This window comes from Streptopelia decaocto (genome assembly GCF_964273445.1).
Source record: "Streptopelia decaocto genome assembly, chromosome: 6".
Classification (NCBI taxonomy): domain Eukaryota; kingdom Metazoa; phylum Chordata; class Aves; order Columbiformes; family Columbidae; genus Streptopelia; species Streptopelia decaocto.
The window spans coordinates 30,387,359-30,413,839 of NC_138660.1; the positions used below are offsets into that span (position 1 = coordinate 30,387,359).

General features: G+C 38.1%; 1 protein-coding gene across 5 annotated transcripts in view; it reads right to left on the minus strand.

The window, feature by feature from the left end:
• RAPH1 (Ras association (RalGDS/AF-6) and pleckstrin homology domains 1) overlaps positions 1 to 26,481 on the minus strand; it is an 86,076-nt gene that overhangs the window by 15,336 nt on the left and 44,259 nt on the right. For 3 of the 5 annotated variants that reach the window (XM_082056478.1, XM_082056482.1, XM_082056481.1), the window contains exons 5-10: positions 24,043 to 24,090; positions 17,221 to 17,295; positions 6,707 to 6,784; positions 5,432 to 5,591; positions 2,710 to 2,831; positions 1,017 to 1,082 (exon numbers count right to left, since the gene is read on the minus strand). In XM_082056478.1, the coding sequence (XP_081912604.1) occupies positions 1,017 to 1,082; positions 2,710 to 2,831; positions 5,432 to 5,591; positions 6,707 to 6,784; positions 17,221 to 17,295; positions 24,043 to 24,090 (549 nt within the window). The remainder of the gene's footprint in view (positions 1 to 1,016; positions 1,083 to 2,709; positions 2,832 to 5,431; positions 5,592 to 6,706; positions 6,785 to 17,220; positions 17,296 to 24,042; positions 24,091 to 26,481) is intronic. The other 2 variants (XM_082056479.1, XM_082056480.1) reach the window with 2 other exon arrangements.

Genomic DNA, 26,481 nt, shown 5'->3' on the forward strand with positions numbered 1-26,481 from the left:
CTCTGCGTGTCATGGCTTCAAGCATCTTTTTGATAAACAGCATTCATATGGACTTTTACTAAAATTCATATTAATAATATGCTAAGAGCATGCATATGCTACTTATTGTATTAAGTATAAATCCAAAATTAATTACCCAAAATGTTTACTTTTGTGTAACTATTGAAATGATAACCATGATTCTGGAAATCAAGTGGAAGCTATGGCACTTCAGCATGGTCACCAAACCATTCAGTGTTCAGCTAGTGGAGGCTGTGTTTACTGTTTGCTGTATTTGCTCAGCAATTTTTTTTGTTGTCCTTAGTTCTGTAAACTATTTAATGTGTTCCATATGAGATGCATCTCCCCTTATCTTCTATAGCTTGAAGACTCTGAGGCTTTTTTTACTTTATGAAGCAGAAAGTTTCAAAGGTTCACAACTTGCAGAAGTTATGCCAAGCAAACTTACAAGTTCTACAAGAAGCAGTATACCAAATAATTCAAGAAGCTAAGGCAGCCTATTCCATAACACGTGTTGATTGACTTCCTTTTCTGTCCCTTATTTTTTAAATATTTGGTTGTTTATTTTAAAGGGTAATTGAAACAAATTTTAACTATTCTGCTTACTAACAATATTTAAAATATTAACATAGACTAGTCACCGAATCAATGCTATAGAATTTTGTAGAGAATAACCATTTGGAGGAGAGTACTAGTAAAAAAGTCTCTGCCACTGCAGGTCAAAAATCCAGGTGACAGTTGTGCAGACTGTGACAGGTTTTAGCCACAGTTACTGGTAACCTCATTTTATCACTGTGTATGCTATTTTAGTTATTAAACAAAATAAAGACACGTTTTTATTAACTGATTGTATCTGAAACAGAGTAACATCAAAATGTAACATCTGAAATGTAACACATTCCATTCTCAGTTGTTCCAGAATTTCACCCAGTCCAATTTCAATCACCACAATCTTTTAGAGTTCAGCGTCAAACTCTGAAATGCCCACTATGCCCTTTTTGTTCTGGCAGCCTTACCTCCAGCAGCACCTCTTTATTTCTGTCTGCCATCTCAGAGGTTTCTTTCTTGCCCAGAAGATAGTTCTGTAACAAGAGAAAGCTTAATATTTCTACGGGCATTCTGAAAACAAGCCAAATAACATTTCTCATTTACCTTTCTGTAGCAGTAAGAAAAAAGACACTGTTATCTGAGAACAACACACAAAATGAATAAAACTTTGTAGTCCAATTGAAACTACCTGTCAGACTGCTAAACAATAAATGGAACTAAGTTATAACCACCCTTTTCCAGAAATATCAATCAGTCCATTCTCTTAAGTACAGCCTCATAACAACATTGTCCTGGCTTTCCACAAAAACAGCAGCATCCAGAAAGAAAAATACTACGAACGTAACAATCCCACAATAAAAATATTTGAAAAACCAGAGATCTTTAAACCTGTTAGATACCGTCATCATCTACGTGTTCAAAGAACACACACATAAGCAATGTACTGCTTTCCACTTTGCCCTGACAGTTTTACCAAACAAATATTTTTCACGAAGAATTACTAAATACTCCTTGTGTTCTTAAAAGGAACCTAACTAGGCATAGCTACTGTATCTTATTAAATAAGAAGTTTTGTACTCTTCTTCAGCTTGGAAAGGACTGAGACAACGACTATCTTCCTCTTCCTAATACCTAGGCTCTTATACTGGAAAAAACCGTCAATATTCACAAACTTTACCTAAATCAATATTGTAAACCATGGAGAAATCTTGGTTTTATGCTGGAACCTCATTCTTGTTGACAGTGCCTACCATATGTACTGATAGTAAATATATCAACTACATGCTTTTAAAAGAATTTAGAGTTTTGCTGCTTTATCGAGAAGCCCTTAAAGAAGACCTGGTTTTCCATTCTTGCTTAAAAAAAAGATCAAGTGTACTCATGATGTCTCAATGGATGAACACGTGAAACTGATAGTTTAAATCCAAGAAATTACCACAGAGATGCCATACAGATGTAAAAACAATCTATAACTCCAAAAGGGAATACATTAGGTAAGAGTTAAGAGAGAAATCAAGTGATACTATATCCCGTTCTTTTCAATTCAAATTCTTCAAAGAGCCATCTTCTGCTTTTCTGTTTCTATTCCTCCACTCCCTTACAGTATGAACTGCTGCCAGATATCAGATCTGTAGCTACCGTTGGCGAGGAGAGAGGTCTCTGAGGCTATATGAGAGAGAAGAGAGGCCTTTGGTTTCCTAGCTGGGGAACAGAGGCAGGTCTCAGTTTCCACCGGGAGGGACACGTCTTCTTTCCACTTGCCATTTGACCACAGAGTAACTATGCTCTTTGATTTTGTCTTCCTCTTCTTGGCAGCAACGTAAGAATGCACAGAGGACAGGCATTACTACTAGTAAGATCTGTAAACACCTTTCTTGCATATTTCCACAGCACCAAGTGTTGGTGTAAATGCCATAAAATCGCTTGCTATTAAAATTACTCACAAACACATTAGCAAGCAGACTGCTTCAGCTCATGGTTTTCTGCCAGGGACTTGATTTTGTGCCAACCACGATGCCAAAGTATAAAGTTGCCTGACATTTTAATACATAAGCAAGTGCTAAAATAGAAGTATGGAAGTGAATGCTATAAAAAATAAGAAACTGCAATCAGGCATGCATGTGTGCACACACACTCATTCAACAGGATTCTCAGGCTTACCTGGGGATTCTTGAAAAGTGCATATTTCTCTATACGTTCCACGAACATTAGTTTGTTTTGACTATCTCTTGTCCAGTTCAGGAGATTTTCTACTAAGTTTTCATGATCTTCAAAGATCCTTTCTGCAGCAATAACAAGAGAGCAAATACATTTGAATCTGTCACATTTTGTGCTGGAAGCTGCTCTGCAGTCATATCTGGGAAACAAGGTATACACGTAGAGAAAATAGAGTTCAGGGTCTACTAAAATGGGGAAGAAGTTTACACTAAGGAACTAGAAGAACTTAATCAACTTTCAGACATGCCTAGTTTAATTTTACACATACACATTCAACGCTCACACTTCCGTCTCTTGAGGTTTATAGTTCTGTCAATACATGAAGTGTTTTCCTTCTCTTTACCTGACAAAGCTTTCTATCCCACATGAACAAGCAGACTCAAATGATGGCATTTCAAGTAAGTACAAATAAGAAAACTATCACATTTATAGATACTCTGGTCCACACAATCCCTAGAGGAATTTATTAGGCAGCTTTTTCAGCACAAAATCTGTTTCTATAGCCCAAATCACTATCTCACTGAGTATATATGCACTTTGTAAAACGGCATATAATGCAATGTTTCTGTTATTAAATATACTTTCTAAAATTAAAACATTGTAGCTCACAGATACTTCATATATGTACTCTGCTCTAACTAGAAAAAAAATGAAAACAACCTTAGTCTCAACCAAAAGAAACCTTCCAGAATTGTTTCTGTTACAAACTTGCAGGGTAAAACCAGGCAAAGCATTTCATTCTACATTCTGGAAATAATCCCACTGAGTTCTTCTGAAAGTACATATACAGCTCCTGGTTAAGCAATTAATAGTAACAGGTGGCTTTCTACTTCAAGTACATGTACCTGAATCAGACTCCTCAACTCTTCTGAGTTATGCTAAAGGAAAATATTATAATCAAGGAGTTCCTTCCTCATACATAGGCGATGCCAGAAAAAATGTTTCAAAAGATGAAGCACTGGCAAAATAACACAATATGCAACAGTGCATAGTGTGAGGGCTTTGTTGTAACCAATTTTTCATCTGTTTTTCAAGTTCCAGTATAAAATACATGCATCAAACAGGCTGCATTTTGGAACGTCTTTTAAAAAACACATATGTAAAATCTATGAAAAACTACCTAACAGTTGCCCTACCAAGGATCAAGGAAAGTCAAACTGAAAAATGAAAGAGGAAACTCAGTTCTACCCTCTTGCATCTCTCTTAGGCTTATCATGTTGTACTCTGAATTTAGAATTCTGTAATTATAATCATAGGTGTTCTTTAGCTTGAAACTCATTCAATACAGCCATCAAAATCTGTCATTGCCAGTATGTCACTGAGCCCATACACAGTAGGACATGCATGTGCTTCCAAAACATCCAGCAAGAGATTTGTTAACCTTGGTTGCAGTTCAAAATAATCTTAATTCAGTCACACTGTTAATTTGGATAAATGTCAGTTTCTGTCTGCCACCTAGCTGTTTGTTTCTAGTAGAAGCAGAAAATATTTTTTTCCAATATTTTTTCCTTTATTCTTTCCAGGCTGCACAGTGAATGGAAGAGTCCTAGGAAAGCAAATCTAGGATGGGAAAGACCACTGGTGGAGCCTTGAGTCCAGGATCCTGCTACCTACACACCCAGAGATTTTTCAGTGATAGAAAACTACTGCAGAACCAATAAGGTTATATATTCATAATATTCTCATTGGTTAAATGTAACAGAATCACACCTTTGATTTTTACATACCTAATTTGGATTTACATGGAAATCCTTTCTGGTTTCAAAACTGGGCAACTTTTAAGATTTCATTTATTAAAATGTTAAGGTTTTGAGCCTAGTAAGATGCTATTTTTTATATGCAAGGAAGAAGATTCAAACGATACCTCGACACCGTACAACAGCCTTTTTTTTTTTAACAATAACCAAAGTTAACATGCTATATTGCCTGAAATAGAAAACATTTCACCAAAAGAACAAGGAAACACTAATCTGCATTTTAATTTGAAATTGAGATATTTGGGTTCAGTTCTGGGTTTTTCTTTAGTTAATGGATAAAGTGCTTAACAGCTCTTCGATGTATTTTTTTCCCTGATAATGGGGATTAATTGTTTTTCTATCATTTTTTCCCCTTGTTTTCCACTCAGATGCTACATCCTTCGGCTGAATGAACAACTTACACTGTGGCATGTGCAATGCAGCACAAAGGAGCTTTAACTGCCCTTAGAGCCATACTGCCAACTGCATTAGAATATTTAACAGAAAAAAATGTAGGCAGCTTTTTGTAACAAGAGCTATTAGAATTAGCAGTATTTACAAAGAGAAAGATGTATGGTAAGTTTTTTAGCCCTTACCTCTTTCTTTTGTGAGGAACCAATCAAAACCAAGAAGCTCAGTGATTAGATATATGTAAAACGGCTATATCACACCTTAAAATTTAGACATATTTTTAATATGAAAGAAGAAAACATTCCCAGATCATTCTGAAACATCATTCATGAGCTTTATTACACATGAATGAACATTTACTACATGAATGAACTTTTACTACATGAATGAACTTTTACTACATGAATGAATGGGATGACGAACATAACGAAGACAAAAATTTAAATCATTCTGAGGACACAGATGTAGACAAGTGTTACATCAACAGGTAAGAATTATAAATGTTTATAATTACTTACCCATTTGCAATTCAGAGATGGTTTCCACCAATGACCAGTCTAAACTGTAACCGCAATGCGATTTGTCCATCAGATTGTCTAATACTTGTCTCACTGTCTGCCTCTCATCCACCATCATTGTTTTTGAGCTGTCATCTGACATATGGACTCTGATCACCAACTGTTAATCAGAAAATTAGGAGAATGAGAAAAAGGATTCATTTCCCACCTTTCAACTAAAATAATCTATTTACGATCTTGTTTCTTTTCCTCCTTCCTTCCTTTTCCTTTGTTTAAAATAGCATAAAATAGTAAGTACAATCAAAACACTCCCTCAAAAAGTAAAAAGCCATGAACGATGGTTAGATATTTGTATCACAGACACTTTAACAAAATACTGTTCTCCTTCGATATAAGAGAGTAAATATAAAAGGTATTCCCAGTACAATGACAATGCATTTTAGCTCTGTGTTAGGGATAAAAAAGTGCTTCTGCCAAAGTGTCCTGTCCTGATTAATAAAGTGTTTTTGTGTCAATTCTTCTCACATATCTAGGTGGGACAAACATAGATACAGAGTTCTACATAACCTTATATACAATCAGAATTTTTCAGATTTGCGATTCAAGCTTTCTGGCCGCTTTCTCTCTACGTTCTAAGAATGTTGACTATGTGAACTATATATCTATACTACGTCTTATTTTTCCAGGGAGTATGAAGCATTAGTGTGAAAGAAATCTGCATTTAAAACTTAATGGCTTTTCATATGCCCTTTTAAATAGGTCATTGTCCAGAAAGAAAAATGCAGCCATTTCTTAAACCAAACAGAAATTTAAGTCATGTTTCTAGACTTTCTCCACTTGGCAACCCTGTCTGTACCCTGAAATGTTCGTATTCCATTTATCACTGGGAAATCCTCCTATGTGTAATGGGAAGGTGTCTCTAAAGAAAAGAGACCCAAATTTAAAAATTGTGACTGCTTAATATGAAAAGCCTCAGGAGGCTAGACTTTCATTTCAGCTCTGGGTGAAGGTCAGCAAAGTCTTCTCAGTGTGCACCAGCTGCAAAATAAGCTGTTTCTTAAGAAAAACACATTATTCCATATGCTAGAATTTTCTTGATTTGGTCCAGTCTAGATGAGAGAATACGGTATCACTCAAGATCAGAACACTACAGTGTTCCTCTTTTTCTTAGGCCAACTTAAAGGTAATAGACACAAATGAGAAGAATTTTCCCTGCATTTTCCAGGAAAATCAGTATAAAATAAAGACCCTTATAAACCAGTATAAATAATTTACCTTTTTCACTTGTGCCTCTTTAATCTTCTCTAATGCAACCCTAATCTTCTCTGCTTTGAGTTTAGCAGCCTGTTCCTCCTGGGGGGACACAAAACAGAATTCCAGTTAACACAACCTTCAGTCTAGTTTTAGTGGATTTAATTTTGAGGCTACCATGCTTTAAAACATGAACTGAAGTACTGATTTACCCATCTATATATCCTCAGCTCTTTCTTAGTGATGATAAAGACTACTGTTTTTTAAGACAAAAAGAGCTACTATATACATCTAACATTTAGAAATACAACCACCAGTATATCCAAAAGAACATACTGGAGATATATACTTTGTACAGACACAATTGGCATTTCTCTGTTCTTCCATATTGTAAGTAGCCTTGTGCATTACTACCAATTATTTTTTAGCATATACCTAATGTCACAGATTTGGACAATAAATATTGAACAAGAATGTACAATTCAAGACAGCCAATAGATATTTGGTTGATCAACATAAAACATGAACGGCATACTAAGAAATATCAGAATTTAACAGTGTGTAGAAAGTATGAAAAACAAAACCTATAAATAGGATTCCATAATATGTGCATTGGTTTAGAACATTTTAAACTATTAAATCAGTTTGCAATAAGTAAATAGCTTGAAGACTCCCTTTAACTTATTAAATCCAGGCTGTATTTTGCCTTGCTTTAAATATTTTAAGACGTGTAAAGCAAATGAGCATTCTTTTCTTTGATATTCTTCTAAGTAATCTATTTCTGTTACATTGGAAATGCATTTAAAAAATTCAGATAATTTAAATCTGTTCTATCGGCTAATGCTAAAGAAAACTGTATATTGTAAGACTAGCAATACTGGTTTTTTTTTAATTTTGTGAGATTATTGATACTTCTGTTGAAAGCAGATTTGAAATGCACAGCTAAACAAGCAAGCACTCTTTATAAGATACCATATGCAGGTTTCAGATTTTAGAAATCTTAAATTGTGGGTGTTCATGATGGCTAATATCTAAAAGCATCAAAATTATTTAAAAATCGCTAGAACAAATGAATATATTAAACAAATAAACAAAAAAATGCCCTCCAAAATATTCAGTCTCCCCTAGAAGAGAAAACTTAAGATTTTCTTCAGATCAAAAGTAGCACAGCCCTTCACTACACTTAACATGCCATTCTGCATTGGTTTCTTGTACGATTGTAATTCCTGGTTTCTCTACCGTGTGTTTAGATGTCTGCTTTTCTCGTAAAAGTCAAGATTCATCTATTCTGAAATCCAAAAAGTTTAAGTTTTCCACTTCTCCGTGAATTACAGACACTCCTATCCACTGCTAACGGGTATTCCCTGCGCTACTTATTGCCCCCAGCAGCTCTTGCTCCCTCCCGCCTGTGACCACACTATGCACGGAACAACTCAGCCAGGACACTGGGCTGCCTTGTGAGAAACACAATTCTGTTCAATAAAATGAACCAGTAAGTTGACACGAGCAGAAATAATGTGAGCTTGAAAGATTACCTGGGAACTCAATTACCTGGGTTTTTATTAGTCTACGAGGAACTACGGATTTTTATTCACCATAACAACGGTGTTGTATAGCTTTGAAAGGTTAAATCAGATTAGCATTCTACTAAAAACAAACAAACAGTGCCATGATACCTAGAATACTTTCAATGTAAAACACACCAAAAATTCTAAAATATTCTTCCTTAACTATTTGCATCTGTGGAAGTAAATTACTACCAAAACCCAAGGCTTTGGATAGTTGCAAGGTTCTAAAAGTGATGCTGGGCATGGGTGCATTACGAAATCAGCAAAATGCTTTTTTAATTTTAGCATGCATTTGGAGAAACTGTAATTTACAGTTTTAAAAAGCTGCTCATTAACCCAACTATAAACATTTATTACTGTACAAAGGTTGACAGCACGTTCAGTTTTGCTCTTCACTAAAGTCAAGCAGCACAATTTTCCATCCCATTTCACTGTACACCTGTGCAATGCAACTACCTCTAGCAAACCCCAGCAGGAGCACTATCTTGATTACAGGAACAAGGTAATAACAACTGAATTCTTAGAAACTCACAAGTTATTCTGTTTCTCTCCTAACGGCCAAAGCAAACAGACACCCCACCAAAGCCACCCCAAACCTGCATTCTCCTCAATGGGAAGAAGCATGTGCAGTCCATCAGCTTGTACTAAGCTAACATTTTGCATTGCACACAGACAGAGGTGACAGGTGGCAAAAATACACAACTGTAAACTATTCCAACACCACCAAGTAACAAGGCCAGGACGTACAGTCCAATCACATTCAACTTAGGTGTTTATTTCCCCTTTGCTAGTGAATCCTTCTAGTAATAGTGATGTGAGTTAGGTTGGCAAAGGGTCACAAACATGCACACAAATGGCAGGACTGCTGCCCAGGTCGCGGTTTCACAAGTGACATACCCCAGCGTAAATCCCTGGTATGGTTGATATGCCTGCCTCCCTTGCACAGGTTTACTGGTCAGCTCCAGTCACAGTGCTGCTATGGCCACACACAACTCAGGGAGCTGATCTGGCTGAAAATGAACACAGCGGAAAGATCCAGCAGAATCCACTCCTTGCTAACACTGCCTTTATAGTCCCATGCATGCTATGGAAAAGCATGAAGGAGATAAATACATATACCTGCTGTGTAAAAACACAAAACATAAAGGAGCATCATTTCCACCTCTGACAGGAAAAGGTTATTTCCTTTCAGTAGCTGTACACATCATTGTCAAACTGCAACATAAACTCCTCACTTTAATGGGATGCCTTTGAGAGTATCGTTATACTGGCATTTTAAAGCTGTCAGCTGACATTGCTTCTGATCATAGAAAACACCACACCTGATCTAAAGAATGCTCAGCAACATACTTATGTTAAGAAGTTGTTCATCCAAAATATGTTAACACATTGTGAACTAAAATTGAAAGAGTACAGCTCTGGAGTGCAATTACTTTAAATGAATGACTACATTTTTATACCAGAAGTCAGTTTTCAATAATTTTAGCCTATACTGGAATATTGACACAAATAACCCCCTAAAATTTAAAGTTCATATTTCCTTAACACAATGACAATCAGTCTCCTGTCCCAGTTTCCAGTTAAATGTGCAGTTAAAGATATGCCAGCAGTGTTTTAACACTAAATATGCAAGATGTGTGCTACGACAGAGCCAACTTTGCTCAAATGACTTTATGCCTCACATTTCTAGGTTGGGGGGTTATTTTTTGTTTTATTGTAGATTTCAAAGTGTCATTAATTGATCCCTTTTACAGAGATCACAGGCATAATGGAAAAAAAAAAGGGGGGGAAATCACTTAAGAAAGGTTACAGTATTTAGGAAAGTTAGCAATTACATGATAAGATGTAAGTAACAAAGTCCATATTTCAGTTAAGCTAGCAGTGTGGATACACAGATCATAGATGCATAAAAGAAGAATTTCTTTTATATTTAATATTTGAATTTTTTCTCAGAAGTCTTAGAGTGCAGCTAAGAAGATAACTAAATAATGAGCAGCATTGCCTTCTGAAGGACTAGAAGCAGGCTTCCACTGTTTATTTTCCCAGCCAGAGTTTAGCCTCAGGTGGAAAGGCAACCGCCCATTTTGTAAGGACTCTCCTTCCTGAAGAGCTTTGATTGAAACAGAGGCTCCTGTTGCCTGAGAACATCACATTATCATCATCTTGATTTGTACGTAATTCCCCCAAACTTCAAGACCTCTTTATTAGCCCCATGTTCAATGTGTATCACATTAATGCAGTGCTTACTACTGGTTGTTTTATTTTTATTTTTTTAAAAGGAACACTAAAGCAAATGTGTATGGCACCAGCACTGGAACAGGAAAGCTGAACAAGTGAATATTAACAGCAGTTCTTCTGTATTTCTTGATAAGCTCATCAGGACAGGCAGAAGAGCCCTGCCCTAAAAAACAACGTGGCAATGGTGGCACAGGCTGTTTATAAACAGTGAACTTGTGTTTACAGTAGTAGGCAGTGATCATTCTCAAAACATGTTTTATTGCATTTCTTCTCAAAATAACCCAGAATGACCTATATCTGAGTAAAGGAGAAAGGGAAACAAACCTGACTCTCTTTCAAAGCTCACTATATACGAGCGTACAGTAGCCATGTTCCTGGTGAGGGGTCCATCCTCCCTAGACTCATCCTACATTTCCTTTCTTCTTTTCAAACTTAATGTAGAGTTTTCTATACCTTTGGCACATTCCTGTCTTATTGTTACCATATTGCATTATGTTAATAAATATGGAAATGTGTGTAAAGCAGTAGTATAGTTCTGGGGGTTGTGTACGAAAATTATTAAACTGAAAAGTCTTTAAACATTACAATGACACTACACTATGGTAGTGCCATGTTTTTCTTTTGTTCTACTTCCATGCATCATTCACAGACTTTTTGCTATTAGAAGCTTAACTACAACACAGAAGGTGGCTTCTGAATGGAAGTTGTAAGCAGCAATTACATTTTAAATGCATCTTGAAGTCACACTGGCCCTTGTCACAAGTTCCTACAGAAGGGATCTTTTCCCCCCACACTCTAATTCAGGGCAAAGAATAAAGGCCAAGAGATAGATGACAGTTGCTTATGAACTTCAATGCATAATGGCATCTATGAATCTCTCCAGAACCTCCCTTGTGCTTGACCAAAATTACCCAGTATTTAAGCTTTTCACACTCTCCCCAATGATTTTGGGCCATACTACAACAACATATGCTATTTGTTGACGTGTTCATGCTAGAAGTGTGATGCAAAGAAATTTTCACAGACAACCCTGGCAGTGCTACTTCTTATTAAAAAGAACCACAGCACAACTTTAACAAGATCAGCATTTTATTTGCTTATAATACCATTAAACCAACTGGTTGGGAAGAAAACTGCAATGCTGAAGTTGAGGAAGAGAGGATGCAAAACCAGTACCTCAGCTAGCTCAAAGGCCAAGGAAACGTTAAGTTTGTCCATATAAAAAAAAAACGTGGATGTCCCAGTCTCTGAGAAACCTGTTTTTCCCAATTTTCTCAGAATGGCTGAGGCCATCTTGTCCAATTCCCCTGCTAAAGCAGAGCCACCTAGAGCCAGGTGTCCCGGACTGTGTCCAGATGGCTTCAGAGTATGCCCAAGGATGGAGACTCTACAATCTCCATGGACAACCTTGTGGCAGTGCTCAGTCACCCTCATTGTAAAAAAAAGTATTTCCTAATGTTCAGACAGAGCCTGCTGTGTTTCAATTTGTGTCCATCAACTCCGGTCCTGTCACTGGGCACTACTGAAAAGAGCCTGGATACATCCCGTCCTCTTTACACCCTCCCCTTACATATATGAGCATGCTGATAAGATGCCCCAAGGCTTTTATTTGCCAGACTGAACAGTCCCAGCTCTCTCAGAAGAGATGCTCCAGTCCCTTCATCATCTTCGTGGCTCTTTGCTGGACTCTTTTCAGAAACTCTATTTCCCTCTTGTACTGGGGAGCCCAGAACTGGACACACTACCCCAGGTGTGGCCTCACCAGTGCTGAGTAGAGGTAACAGATCACCTCCACTCACCTGCTGGCAACACTCCTCCCAATTCAGCCCAAGATAGCATTTGCCTTCTTTGCCACAAGTGCACAGTGCTGGCTCATGGTCAACTTTGTGTTCACCAGGACTCCAGGTCCTTTTCTACTGAGCAGCTTTCCAGCTGGGTGCTCCCCAGCATGGACTTGTGCAGAGGGTTGCTCCTCCCCAGGCACAGAACTTCACACTTCCCTCTGTTGAACTTCAGCCCATTTCTCCAGCCTGTTGAGGTCTCTCTGGATGGCAGCCACTCCTCCCCATCTGGTGTTGTCAACACACTTGCTGAAGGCACACTCTGCCTCAACAGCCAGATCAGTAACTGAGATGTTAAAGAGGCCCTGACCCAGTACTGGCCCCTGGGATACACCATTAGTCACTGCCCTCCAACTAGATTTGGTGCTATCGATCACCAGCCTCTGGGCTCAGCCATTCAGCTGGTTTTCAGTCCACCTCACTGTTCGCTTATTCATCCCATACACTAACAGCTTATCTAAGAGAGTTGGTTTGTCTACAGAGTTAAGACTGAGTGAAAAACACCTAGAGAGGCCACTGCAGTGGTGCTGGAATTGGACAGCCAAAGGCAAGCTGGAACCAAGAGATCAGTGTTGAGGTGTAGGCCAGAGGTGGGGGACTTAGGCCAAGTCTGAGCGAGAAACTAGGGTTAGCTTTTGCACCACCATCCAGATCATTAATGAATGTTGATGTTGAAAAGTACTGGACCCCATATTGACCTCTGGGGTGCAACACTGGCCTCCAACCAGACTTTGTGCCGTTTTGAAGGTATGGTAGAACAGCATCCTATTCAGCAGGGACATACATTCCGCTGTCTCCCCGAAAGAACAGTCAAACTAGATTTGACAAAGCTAGTGGCAATGAAGAAAACAAACAAACAAACCAAAACCAAACCAAAAACCCCCCAACCCAACACGAAAACAAAACAAAAAACTTTCCCCCTCCCCGCCCAAAAAACAAAATGAACCACATTTCCAAGGAATTTCACTGGCTCTTGATCCCTTAGGGCATCCATGTGCACCAGATTACCTTCTGCTTGCCTATGAATAGGACCTGTCTTATAACAGGCCAGGCTTCTCACTGCGGCTACCTAAGGCAAATAGTTATAGGAGAAAAGGTACTAGGTCTGAGACCACACAAAAGCAAGGAAGGGGAGAGAATGGAAGGAAAAAACAAAAACATATAAACAAAAACCACAACACACCACAAAACCAAACCAAAATAAAACATGACAAAAAAATGCCCCACAATCCAAAAGGGAGAACACGCCTTAGAAACCACAGTAAGGAAGTCTGAGAGAAGACTACAACATAACGTTACACTGGGACTGACTGGTAAGGAGTTTTATCTGGACAAAAAGCTCAACCGATATGCAGAATCGGGCAGAAACATAGATTTGAGAATATAGGCTGTTAGTCTATCAGTGTATTAACAATAGCTTATTATAATTCATTCTAATACAATATACTACACAGGAACATCATAATAATCACTGTGGATTATTGCAAAGCAGCTTGTTGAATAGAAGTTCTATATCATCATTTTCAGTGTTGCACAAAACCCTGCTACTAACCACCTACATCCTTTTTGTGGTTTCCAGGGGTGACCATCACAATTTCCTCAAACTGGCTGTAAGAGGCTGGAGTTTTCAGATTGTGTTTACAATCTGTGTAGATTAGAAATCAATTGCTGTATTTTTAAATTGCATTTTAAAAAAAAGTCTCAAACAGATGCTTCATTCAAGAATGAGCACATCTGAATCAGATTGACCTAAGATGCACAAAGCCAACTTCACAACTGATTTATTCAAAGGTCTGAAGAGATTACAGTGTATAGTAACCAAAATCTACAAACCAGAGGAATCAACATTCATAAGAAAAATATTTGCTGTAAGGAACATTTAACAAACAACTGTTGTTTTTACATAACTGAGGACCTGGCGCCTGAGCCCAGCAGGGGGGAAGGACCGAGAGACGTCGGACTATGAATTCTTAATGTAATACACAGTCTCTTCCCGGAATAGGTACTGACACCTGTATACATACCAATACCTGTACTGATAAGTTAATTTAGGGGGAAGTGTAGCCAAAGTACCAGGAATCCATATCTTAAATAGATCGATAAGGGGAAGGGTGTTGTGTGCACTGGGATAGTCCGTAAACCCTGAAGTACCAACCAATGGGGAACAGGAGAGGGAAATTGCGGCCGGGATTTTGGGGAGATACAAGCAGGGGCTTTTTGCCCTATTAGGCGTGCCTACATTTAGGTAGAACACCCGGTCTTGCAAAATCGTTATTAAAATATGCTTTGCCGAGGGATCCTGCCTGGACCTATTATATTTGCAAGATAATTGTTTCCTACATTTGCTTTTCAGGTCAACAAGAAAAGAAGAATGAAGTACTAGATATTTGGGAAGAGAAGTCATGATTCCTTTTCTCCAGATGCTGACATACATATCTGAAGCATTACATCATTAAATCACCATCATCTGGCTTCCTGAATGTAGATTCAGCTTCACATGCATCAGAATAGTAGAAGAAATGGTACTTTCAAAATTGAAAAAGTTAAAATTCTATTTTCACATCCTAAGCTGGAATATTTTTGAGCCCTGAATACTCTTTCAAGATTATTTGCATATGCTCTATATTTTACAGTCACAAGCTTAGTTTCTTAGTTTTCGTTATTCATTTGATGGCTTAATTCCAACCCTACAGGAAAACAAGCTTGCAGATTTGACAATAAAGATACACTGCTTTACTTTCAACATTCAATAACTTACTTCACTGATAATACTTTCACTTCTGCTTTCAAAGAAAAAGGGTTTCAATGTGTGTGAACAATAATACAAGGAATTACATTTAAAAATTACATTAAAAAAAAAAGAGAAAAATCACAAAGAACAGACCATTTTCTGTGCTGAGATCTGCCCTATACTGCAACAGGAACTGTGTGCATGGCTTTAACGCAAAAGGAATCTAGTCCATGACTAGAATTTTTACAATTAGCTATATTACCAGAGGACAAAAGTGGTATTATCATTCCCCCAAAGTGTCTCTAGTCTCAGTATAAGAGGTAAACAGATCAAAGAAGGGGAAGAACACAAGAAACAATAAGACCATAAGAAACAGTTGACACACCAGAGACACCAGCACAGTACTGCAACATGACCATACAGTGAATGATCTAACACCTTGTGACAATTGCAATCAAAAGCCCCATTTATTGGGACTGCTTCTCTCACACTGGGGCTTATCTAATGTTACAGCAAGCTGAAGAGATCTTAGCAGCAAAGTGGGCTTTCATTTCATCATTTAGTAAAGATACTTCTCTCTGCAGGAGGTCAGAAAAGAACCAGTAAGTATCCACAGCAGGACCGTGTGCTCAGTAAGCAGAAGGCTCAGCTCTACTGACAGTCCTGACCTGAGCTAACAAAAATCATCATGAACACCAGCAAGCTCACCATAAGCACCTGACTCAAAGGGCTACAAAGTCTAAAAAGCTGAGAAAAAGATTTATAAATCCAAACATTCAAGTTCAGGAGTCTATTAGAATCACTGATATGAGGTAGCTCATGGTCACGTGGCACAGACAATATTTTGTGTATTGTTTTAAGTTCCATATGCCAATGAACACTCATCCTGTATGAAAATGACCACAAGGGAGGATATGAAAACACATGGAGATGAAAGAGAGAAAATGATGGTTTCCGTTTGTGCCACAGCCGTTGTTAATCTATTTGTGATCAAGCAAGCTGTAGTGGTTTGTTAACTGTTAGCTTTGTTGGAGATATGGGGGCCAGAAGCTGCCGGAGGGGAAAGCAGTATGGACTTTAATTTTAAGCAAAAGAATCACAAGAGCAGAAAATTACTTAGTTTTTGCTGTTTACACTCCTCTAGAAGACAGCCTGAAAATCTGTTGTCAAGATGCATGCTGAGCATTTTGAGAAACATGTTAATGCATTTAAGAAAAAGCAGTAAACTAGTTCTAAACATCTACTGGAAAATACAGACTACTTCAGGCCACTTATGCTAAGCAAACAATATCCTTATTGTTTTGCAGTTGCCAAGGTACATTTTGTCACTTCAGGCTTGCCTGAGATTTCTCCTCTAGAGAAAAATAATGCAAGGAGTGGTTTGCAGTAGGTAGCAGCACCAGATATATCTGACACCTCAGCTACTGAACATTCAAAGTTTTCTCAACAACATGAAGCTCTATGCTCTTCATCCCAGCTTGTTTTTTCATCAGAGGTTTACAGATTGCTCCATCCCTCCTACTCTAACTTCAAAAGGAAATATGTATAGCAAATGTAATTCTTAAACTGAATGGCAACTTGTGGACTCAGTACATTACTGACCTCTTCCCTGTGAAGAGAATGAATTTATAATCAGAATTTGTACATACTCATTATACCACTGTCTTACTAGGGTACTCTCCCCACATTATATCAAGACAGCATTCAAAATGTTAAAAAAATTCTCATTACTTACTATAGTTTATCTTCAATACAACAAGTGAACTTATTTTAAGGATACTACTGCCTTTTGACAGTACTGAATACTCCCACACATAATCCACAGCTGTGATTTGTTGTTTTTTTTTTTTAAACTAGTGAATGGGAATAGAAACAAAAGAACTTCCAAAAGAACTAGCTCAGTGCATTTCCTTTTCAGCTAAGTCATTTTGCTTGCTGACATGGCTATTAGGTATTTGCCAAGAACTCAAACACTTTGATAAATCTGCAGAAACAAACAATAAAATTCAGCTTTTAAAAGCACCTTGGATAATCAGGTAAATCACGTAAATACATGCACAAGTTCCTGGAAAGGGCATGGGTGGAAGGAGCACAGCACACACCAAAAGCATTCTTTCTACATAGAAATAGTCACATACAGGTGGAAAGAAGAAGCATCACCTTGGTCAGCAAATGAGAAGGCTTTCCTGCAATGTTTCTCAGAAGGAGGGAGGTTTCCCTGTCCAAATAGGAGTGCTTGTGCAGAAAGAAAGAGAAAGAACAAAAGTCAAGAGAAGGCAGCAATAGTAATTTTATAGTGTCTTGATTACAGAAGATGGAGTTAAGTTTAAGGAAAAAAACCCCTACGCCATCACTTTATTCCCCCCCCATAAAAATGTGAACATTCCCAAATACTAAGAGCCTAACACACTAACACAAAAGCAGTTGTGCAAATAGAGAACACAATTTTAAGCTTCTCCTGTAAAAAATGTCACACAATAGAATTAAGAAGTTTGCTTACCTGCTAGTCGTTTCTTTTCTGCAAGAGAACTTATTTTAAAAGACATTTAGAACTATAAAACATGCACTTTAAATGCTTTTCAAAATCCTGTCCAGTTTTCTAAAACTGAACATGCTACTTCTGTTACACAAATATAAGCCACTAAAAACTGGTCATCCTGGAGACAAGGAACTGGCTTCATGCTTTCTACACTGGCTGCTGCTTCCCCACAGTTAAAGAAAAAGGATGCTACCATAATCCAAACCTGACTACTACTACTACTAATTATTATTATTATTGTTGTTGTTATTATTATTAAAAAAGTACTTAAGTTTCTCTTCTCTTGTACAGTCCAAGTTATATCATCCAAGAAGTTAGAAATAATCAATTTCTCTTGGAAATTATGTGATTTCTCTTGGAAGAGAAATTAGCGGAAAGTGTATTTTAATCTGTTTAAACAGATGAAGCAAAATCAGTTAGCAACCAGTAGAGAAAGACTTGTCAAAAGGCAAAAATCAGTTAAGGACAGTTAACAGGGCCATTATAGCATCTGCTATAGAGGAACAATAAAACCATGAGCCCACAGGAGTTTACAGAACAACATAGTAACACGGTCACAAGTCTGCTAAGGAAATTAGGTTAATACCGTGGCAATTAACAAGAACATTAAGTATTAATATATCTCCTGTGTACCACCACTGTACTGCAAATTTTGTCTCATGTGGCTGTGTCTGTCTCAGCCTTATTTGTGTCCGTTGGTCCAATGCTATACAGAACAAGGCACAACACCTGAGCAGCCGACTAGACTCTTGTTTAATAATTAGCAGAATTAACAGAACCCCCGTCTCTTATGCTGGGATGAGTAACTAAGGATCTCTAGCGGGCTTTAAAAGTTACCAGTCAGAAAAGACTCGACACAGCATCAGAATTCAAACTTAGGCTCCAGCCCAAGCTCCACCTGGTGCTTAGCCACTAATACAGACACAGGTGGTGCTATCGACTGAATGAAGGGGTTTTGGCCTGCAGATTAATTACAGTCTGTGTCTACATCGTATGATTTAGCAGCACACCAGTGCTGCCTAGTGACAAATTTTTCATGCCTTAAGTACACACTGATGAGCTTTGTGATGCAGGACCACGTATAATTAGAAGGTCTCGTGCATTGTTTATGATCATAGAGAATTCTCAGATTAGACGTTCTGACATACATAATCACATTAAGGGACTGATGAACCAATACATTCTGCTTTTTCTACACACAGAGCATTTCCAGCAACTTCAAAGATATTTAAGAAAGGTTGTTATTTAAAGAACAGTTCATTCACTCAGCCCAAGCAAACCTGAGGCAATGTGAACATTGCTGGTTGATGATCCAGCTTTGCTTAACCTGAAGGCAGACAGATCCTCTTTTTATGATTCCCGCTAGGTGAATTTTCACTCTGAATTGCATCCTTTCCTACACAGTTGCTCTAACTTCACGCGAAGTCAGTTTAGAATGGTCTCATTACAACATATTACTACAGAACTTCTGGAATAATTTGGTTGGTTCAATCCAAAGCAGTGTCAGGATAAAAAGAGGATAGTGAATCTCTCCTTAAAGGAAATACTATTTGTTGGAGACTACTTCTCCTACAGAGAAGCTCAAGGCAGATTGTTTAACCTTATTCCTACCATTTTGGCTGTTGCCATCTTGCATTTAAGTACAGTGGATCTTTTCTCCTCTAAGGAGCTTTTATTCTATCCAGAAATGGGAATTGCCATATATTTCCTACAAAATAATAACCACCAGGGACTTCGCTAATACTGCTTTCCGGACCTGCAGCAAAATATAAACACAGATGACCACAGGACAATTATTCTGGAAATCAAGAATGATGGTATTTCATGGGAACAGGTGTTGGCCAGTAAAGTGTGAAATAACAGTGTGATGACAACTACCTCTGTGACTTTGAGCTGGACAGACACCTAGTAACAGGAAGGCACCAGTTCTTTGTCAGACACCTTTTGTGCACAGCTCCTTCCCACAACATAACACATTCTGCAGTTCTGGAGAGGTCCAAGAGTTAGAATGAGCAGAAAAAGCAATAGGCATTAGAAGATATTAAGATTTTCTACTAAAAGGGGATCTATAAAACCACTCCATCAGTAAAAGAATTTTAAAACAAACACTTATACTTTGATATTTTAAATGATGAACACAGAGCCAGACTCCACTTCAGATTCCCAGTTAATCTAACCCCACCAGTGCTCAGGCAGAACTCAAAATACCATAGCCTGGTGAGCAGGATTCTTAAGAGGCAATAAGAAATTTTTCTCCTTGTCACATCATCAAATCATGTAATTTGCACTTGGACAGAAACTGTTTAAGGGAAGAATCTGCCGATATAAACATATACACTGTGCTACCAGACTTCAATCAGTAACAAGGGACAGGCTGGAGCACTGGCTGTGCTGGAGACTGGACTTCACTAAGTTTGTTTCTCTATGATCTCCAGAAGACACTCTTCCTTCCCTAAAAAAAGCAAATAAGCCTACCACGAAGTATTGAATATGCTTGCAACTTCTTTTCATGCCAAAAATCGCTTATTTTGGGGACAATTGTTACATAATACACAAAAGCTATTGGATTATGGTTTAGCGCTTCCTCATAATATGGAACGGACTTTGAACTAAGTTTCAGAAACTCAATTTACTTCAAAAGACCCGCACAGAGGAAAAAAATAGTCAAAAGAAAACTATCAAAAAATAGGAAAACTATGTTTTTAACTCATTTTATATGTGAAGTACAAGATGATATTGCAATGATGATGGTTTGGGACTGTTTTCTACTGTAAGTCCCAGCGGCAGTTATTCCATATCATGCTGTAACTATGGATGCTGAGAATAATAAATAATCCTCAAAAAATTATATAAAAGATACACTATCAAAGCATTAATGTTCTATAATGTAAAACGTATACCTTCCTCAAGGGATGACAAACCAGCTAGCTGTGCACGGAATAAAGTACAGAAACATTCTTACACTAAAAAATGGGCATGATGATCAAAGTATCAGAACTAACAAAAACCAAAGTAATAAGCCTACTAATGTCTCCATAATGAACTTTAGGCTGGTATGAATAACCACAACATACAAAACTACGTTTGAGAAAAATTAACATTAACGTTTAAAAGTCCGAGGTACTGTTAGGACAAAAAAAATTAACTAGTTTTCTTGTGTCAGCAAACACAGCTAGCCTTGATGTTTATAAAAACATAGAATATAGGCTTCCAAATTACATTTTGGACTTCAAAGGTTTCCTATATCCTTTCTTTAAAGACAGGAATGTAACATCCGTTATCTTCAGGCCTAAATAGCAGAAGTTCATGGAGCAGCTGTTGAATATGGCATTTCAGTGTCTTCAGAGAACTCAAGGTATTACTCCTCTTAAATACAAAGTAGCTGCTTATGCCAGAAAGCTTTTTAAATGCTGAAACATTGTCATACCCATCACCAACCCACATCTACAAAACATGTTTGCTGAACATGATAGAACAGAAGGACTACCAGGAAAAAGAAAATACCTTTGAGATTTTCAGAATATAATTGGTTGCACTGTACTAAACGACAAGTAATCCTCTACATGGCCAAAACCTCAAGATTTTCTCTATTATCCTTGTCAGTTCGTTTATGGAAAGTTCAGTGGGTTGACTCATCTAAGTGTTCCGCTCCGGGGATTGGACCAGATGATCTTCTGAGGTCCCTTCCAATCCCTGACATTCTGTGATTGTGTGACTTCATTCTTGAGGTTCTGAGGTCTTGGGATGAAAGCCAATTTCAAAAATGGAAAAAAAACAAGCACACCCCCCAACCCAAAAAAAAAAGGAAAAAAACCCAAAACCAACACCACAAAAAAACCCACAACCAAACAAAAACACCACCAAGATTATTTCTAACACTGAATTACTGAGCAGAATTATTTTTTGCAGACAGTAACTGATGGATGGATTTTAGGTTCTGAAGCAAGCAACTGCAGCAGGCTATCAGTTCACAGGTAAATGCTATCAAGATACATATTGCCTTATTTCTTCAATTCTACTTGCACATTTTTGCAAAACCTTGACAATCATGTTAATAACGAACACTGATCCATCTTCTTGTTACACACCTGATTATTGCTTGGTACCGAAGTGAGACAAATTTAGAAATATTCCATCTCATCGCAATGAAACAGCGTTGTATCTAATTCCTGGAATTTTAAGGTAATGGCTCGGAATGGATATATGCAGGGCTTAAAAACAGCACAATACAGTAAGAAGAGTGACAAATATGTTCTCTGCACTGTCAATTTACACATAATGAACAAAACCTGGGTGGGACAAGTAAGAAGAAGATGACCTGGCCATCTTCTAAGGTATTTTTATTGTTTTAATGTTAAATATGTCAAATAGAAAAACTTCTTTTTGGTTAAATATTGCGTGTAGGTTCAAAGCCATCCTTCACTCAAGGCACGTACAACAGAATAACTTACCTCAGTACAATAAAAAAAAATTACAAGATACTGAGGACTTGTGTACATAAATATCTTGCCACATTTCTTGCAAAACTCTAAAAATTTATCATTAATACACACATCTAATTAAACCAGCTGGTGGCACTCTTGTGCCACTGCTGTTTTAGATTTAATACAACAGCTGAGAAACATGACAATTTTTTTTTTTTAAAGACTCCTTCTGTCCCTTATGAAACACACTGAAATGAAGAAAACTGAGTAAGCACTATCCAACAGAGAGCTACGTGCTTACAGAATTTTGTTGAAAACACAACTACTATAGCTTGCATTTCAACTACATCAGTACATAGAATTCTTTAGACTCCAGGTTACAGAACTAGAATCCACTATATTCAAAAGAGAACTCAAGAATTTAAAGTAGTGTAAGCCTAATTTTTATAATTTTGTCCCAAAGGGGTACAAAGATGGGAAATGAGAACTGAAACTTCACTTTGCAGTCTGTCAAGGTTTAAGGCAAGGCAGCAATAAGCCGTGGCAGACGCTCCCTGTTACCCCCTCACTTCCCGTCACCCCTTTCCTTTAGATCGGAAAGACAATTAGAAAGACAAGGGGAAAGGAAGAAAGACTTAGACTTTAAGTTGGAGAGTTATAAGGGGTTTTACTAATGCTACTAATAAATAGAGAATATATATACAAAATATACAAAACGAGTCTCAAGTGCTGGATGCGGAGCTGTGTCACTCAGCAGCAGAGCTGGGGGTGCGGAGCTGGCGGCTCCAGCAGCTGCAGCTCAGGCCCCGGAAGTCATGGACAGGACTGCACAGCAAAGCGGAACCTGGGCGCAGGATGCAGGGCCTGAGGCCTGGGGATCACAGACAGACAGACAGACAGCGGCCTCTCCAGATGCCGCCCATGGTCGAAGAGAGTGTGACCCTGTGATCACCCTCTTATATAGGGGGTGTGACAATTACGGGATGGAATACTTCAGTTGGTCAGTTCTAGTCACCTGTTGCATCCACCCCTTCTCAAACACGACCCTCTCTCAACAGAACGTAGGAAAACTTATCAGTCTTTCTTGGCTACCATAGTAATAAATGTAAACATGAGCTTCTTCAGCATTCCATTGGTCTCTTATCAGCACCGAGTACAGCATCCTAGGAAAAATATGCAGGCTAAAACTCAGAAAAGTACAGCCACCTAGAAGAACTGAGCTGAAAGAAAAATCACTAAAAAAGAACCGATCTTGTTTTTAACAACACCAGGACACAATCTCTCTGAGATTATGTGTTCACGTATAAGAGCACATAATATAAAATGCTGAACATCTTAATAAAAAACCTCATTTTTTGCTTTCCTTTGCCATGGGGGTTGTTCAGTCTGGAGAAAAGGAGGCTGAGGGGAGACCTTATCACTCTCTACCACTACTTGAAAGGAGGTTGTAGCAAGGTGAGCGTTGGTCTCTTCTCTCAAGGCACAAATGACAGGACAAGAGGAAATGGCCTCAAGTTGTACCAGGAGAGGTTTAGATTGGATATCAGGAAAAATTTATTCACCAGAAGGGTCATCAAGCACTGGAACAGGTGCCCAGAGGAGTGGTTGTATCACCATCCTTAGAGATATTTGAAAGACATGTGGTGCTTAGGGACATGGTTTAGTGGTAGACTTGGCAGTGTTAGGTTTATGGTTGGACTTCATGATCTTAAAAGTCTTTTCCAACATAAGTGATTCTATGATACTATTCTATGACTATGATTGCTGAGAGCAATTGTGCTTCAGAAAAAAAAAGTGTATCTTAAGTAGTCTTGCCCAATTAATAACTAGAAAATAGGCAATGATCAACTTCAAGAAAACTATAAAACTTGACTGTAAGGATATACACAGTTACCTTACTGCACTGTTGGGATACTAAAGAGTTAAACTCAAGTCACTAATGTGATTTTTCTGTTGCACGCAAACTGACACATCTATTGACAAAAAATGAAGCCATATAAACATGTAATAATAACTTACAGGAGCCAATTCAGCTTCTTCTTCTGGAAAGTTAAAGGGATGCTTGGACTGATTGACGGAATGTCCCATAGAAACAGTAAAAAACACAGGAAAATGGGGAGGGAAGGATGCAAAAGGGGAAGAGGGGAAGAGAGGGGGAGAAAGAAAGGTTTTATTATCACTCAGAAGAGGAAAGAAAGAAGCAGTGATGACAAGTGACTTAAGCAAAGGAAATAAAAATAGATTAAGAAGCTGCAATGTCCCTCATCCAAATTTCTTATGGACAAAATGATCAATTATTTGAAGACAAAAGGAGATTCAGGCTCTCTCCTATGGGAAGGGAGGAGGAAATAGGATACAAGTATCTTTTAAACCACAGTGAGAGGGGAAAGAGTCAATCTCAGATTAAAGCACTTCAGTGAAGCATCTGCAAGCACACACAATACATGTTTTCTACCTTTGTTGAAACAAATCAGAAAATAAATGCAGGTAACATCCTATTTGCACACCCACTTGTTCACTAAGCCAACAACTGAGACTTAAATTCTCTAAACACTATAAACAGAAAAAAAAACATGGTAATTTTATACAAGCTTATATGCTTCCCATGTAAATTCCTCCATACCAGTAAATAACATAATGCGCTCTGGTCACAATTACTAAGTATGTATAAGAAGAATGTCCATTTAGTAGAGATTTATCTTATTTCCAGTTGGTCATATTATTTTAGATCTCCGAGTATCCTTATACTGTAATTCATTTCAAAATAAGTGAAGAGGAAGTACTTCTGTATTTCCATAATCTTCAGTAAGGGAAGGAGAAAAACAGAACAAAACCAACAACAACAAACATAAACCACCAAAGTTGTGTCTCAGGACACAGTGTTCATTGGAGTGACAAACTTATTAGTGTGAAGCTGTTAAGAGATCAAAAACAGAATATTACGCTACTAAAAAGCAGAGGCCCTAAGATTTCCAGTGCATCATCCAATACCTGCTTCTCTTCTGTCAAAGGTACAGAATTATTTGTTTCAGGCATGTTAATTTTGATAAGTGGGTTACACAGTTAAGGTTTGACAGATGTAAAAGGTCTTACAGTTTATTCAAAACCTCAGGAAAACAGACACTTAGAAACTGAAGCAGCAGCATTAGATAACAGAGCTGCCTGATACTTCAGCATACAAGATGTGGTTTCAATTGCTTCTAAAAAATTTTTCCAAGCTCTAACCACTAAGACAGGAATTTTCCATCATGGGCTACTGTTATGGGATGATTACTAGTCATTTGCATTAGACAAAGTATTTCCTGGGGAGGAAAGTGAGGTGCATTTCATTTAAAATACACTTTTTTAAAGATCTCCGTACATCTGCCCATGAAACTGATTATTGGCAGGGGCATCCTCAAAGACTGGCTTTGTGCTTTCCCATGGGAAGTTACCCAAATTCGTCTAAGCATAAGCCTTCAGAACTACAATTGCAGTCCATGAAGTCTCAGTGAAGTCTGAAGCACCACAATTAAAAATACCTCAAGGATACATCGTCTCACAGAGCAATGCCCAGACCTTCAACTGAACTCTCCACTACTAACTCTGAAGAAAAGATGGGCCGAGTTTGAGAATGGTTGGGTCCATGGTGGAACAGTGTAACAGCCGTCTTGAAATTGCAACACTTGGCTGCTGCAGAACACATTGGAGCCCAACACAGGAAGTGAGGATCTGGAGCTATTCGTCTGTGCTCCCAAGTGGCAAACCCTCCTCCTGGAACTCGTGCAGCTCCATTTCACTGCAGACAACTGGAATTTCCTAACTTTAAGTGTTCAACTTTGCATCTCTTTTCTTTTTTTTTTTTTTTTTTTTTTTTTAAGCAAACAAACAGTAAAATAATGAGGACTGAAATATATAGATATAAATTTACAGCAAGTATTTCTTAACTACAAGGGGTCCTTATAACTTCATGCCAGTTCTGGCAGTTAGTCAAAACCTACTGGAATTGCAATTTAAGAAAAACAACTGTGGACATTTCAAGGTAAGAAACTTCTGCACTATTTGCCATCCATGCACCTCCCAGGTCAGTTTATGATGTCGAACACTAGTTCCTTGGGACACAGCAGGACAAGAAGGATGGCAAAAGCCAGCAAACACTTCAGTTCAAGCTAAGTTTCACTACTGGTTTTAAGAAAGGTAAGACTAAGCCACAAAAAAGAGGCAGTCCTGACCTCACCCCAACCATGTGCTCTCACATCCCTTTTGTGTGGACAGCAGTGATTTTGACCATGTGGTCCAGTGGATCAATGATCAACTAATTCAGAAGGATTACTTTTCACGGAGACCACAGGCTGATCCAAATCACTGGGCAGCTGCACAAACACTAGTGCCAGCACAAGATGGGGCTAGACTGCCCAATTCAGCAGTAGCATGGACCTAAATTAGCATAAACCAAACAAAATCCCAAACAAAGTTTGT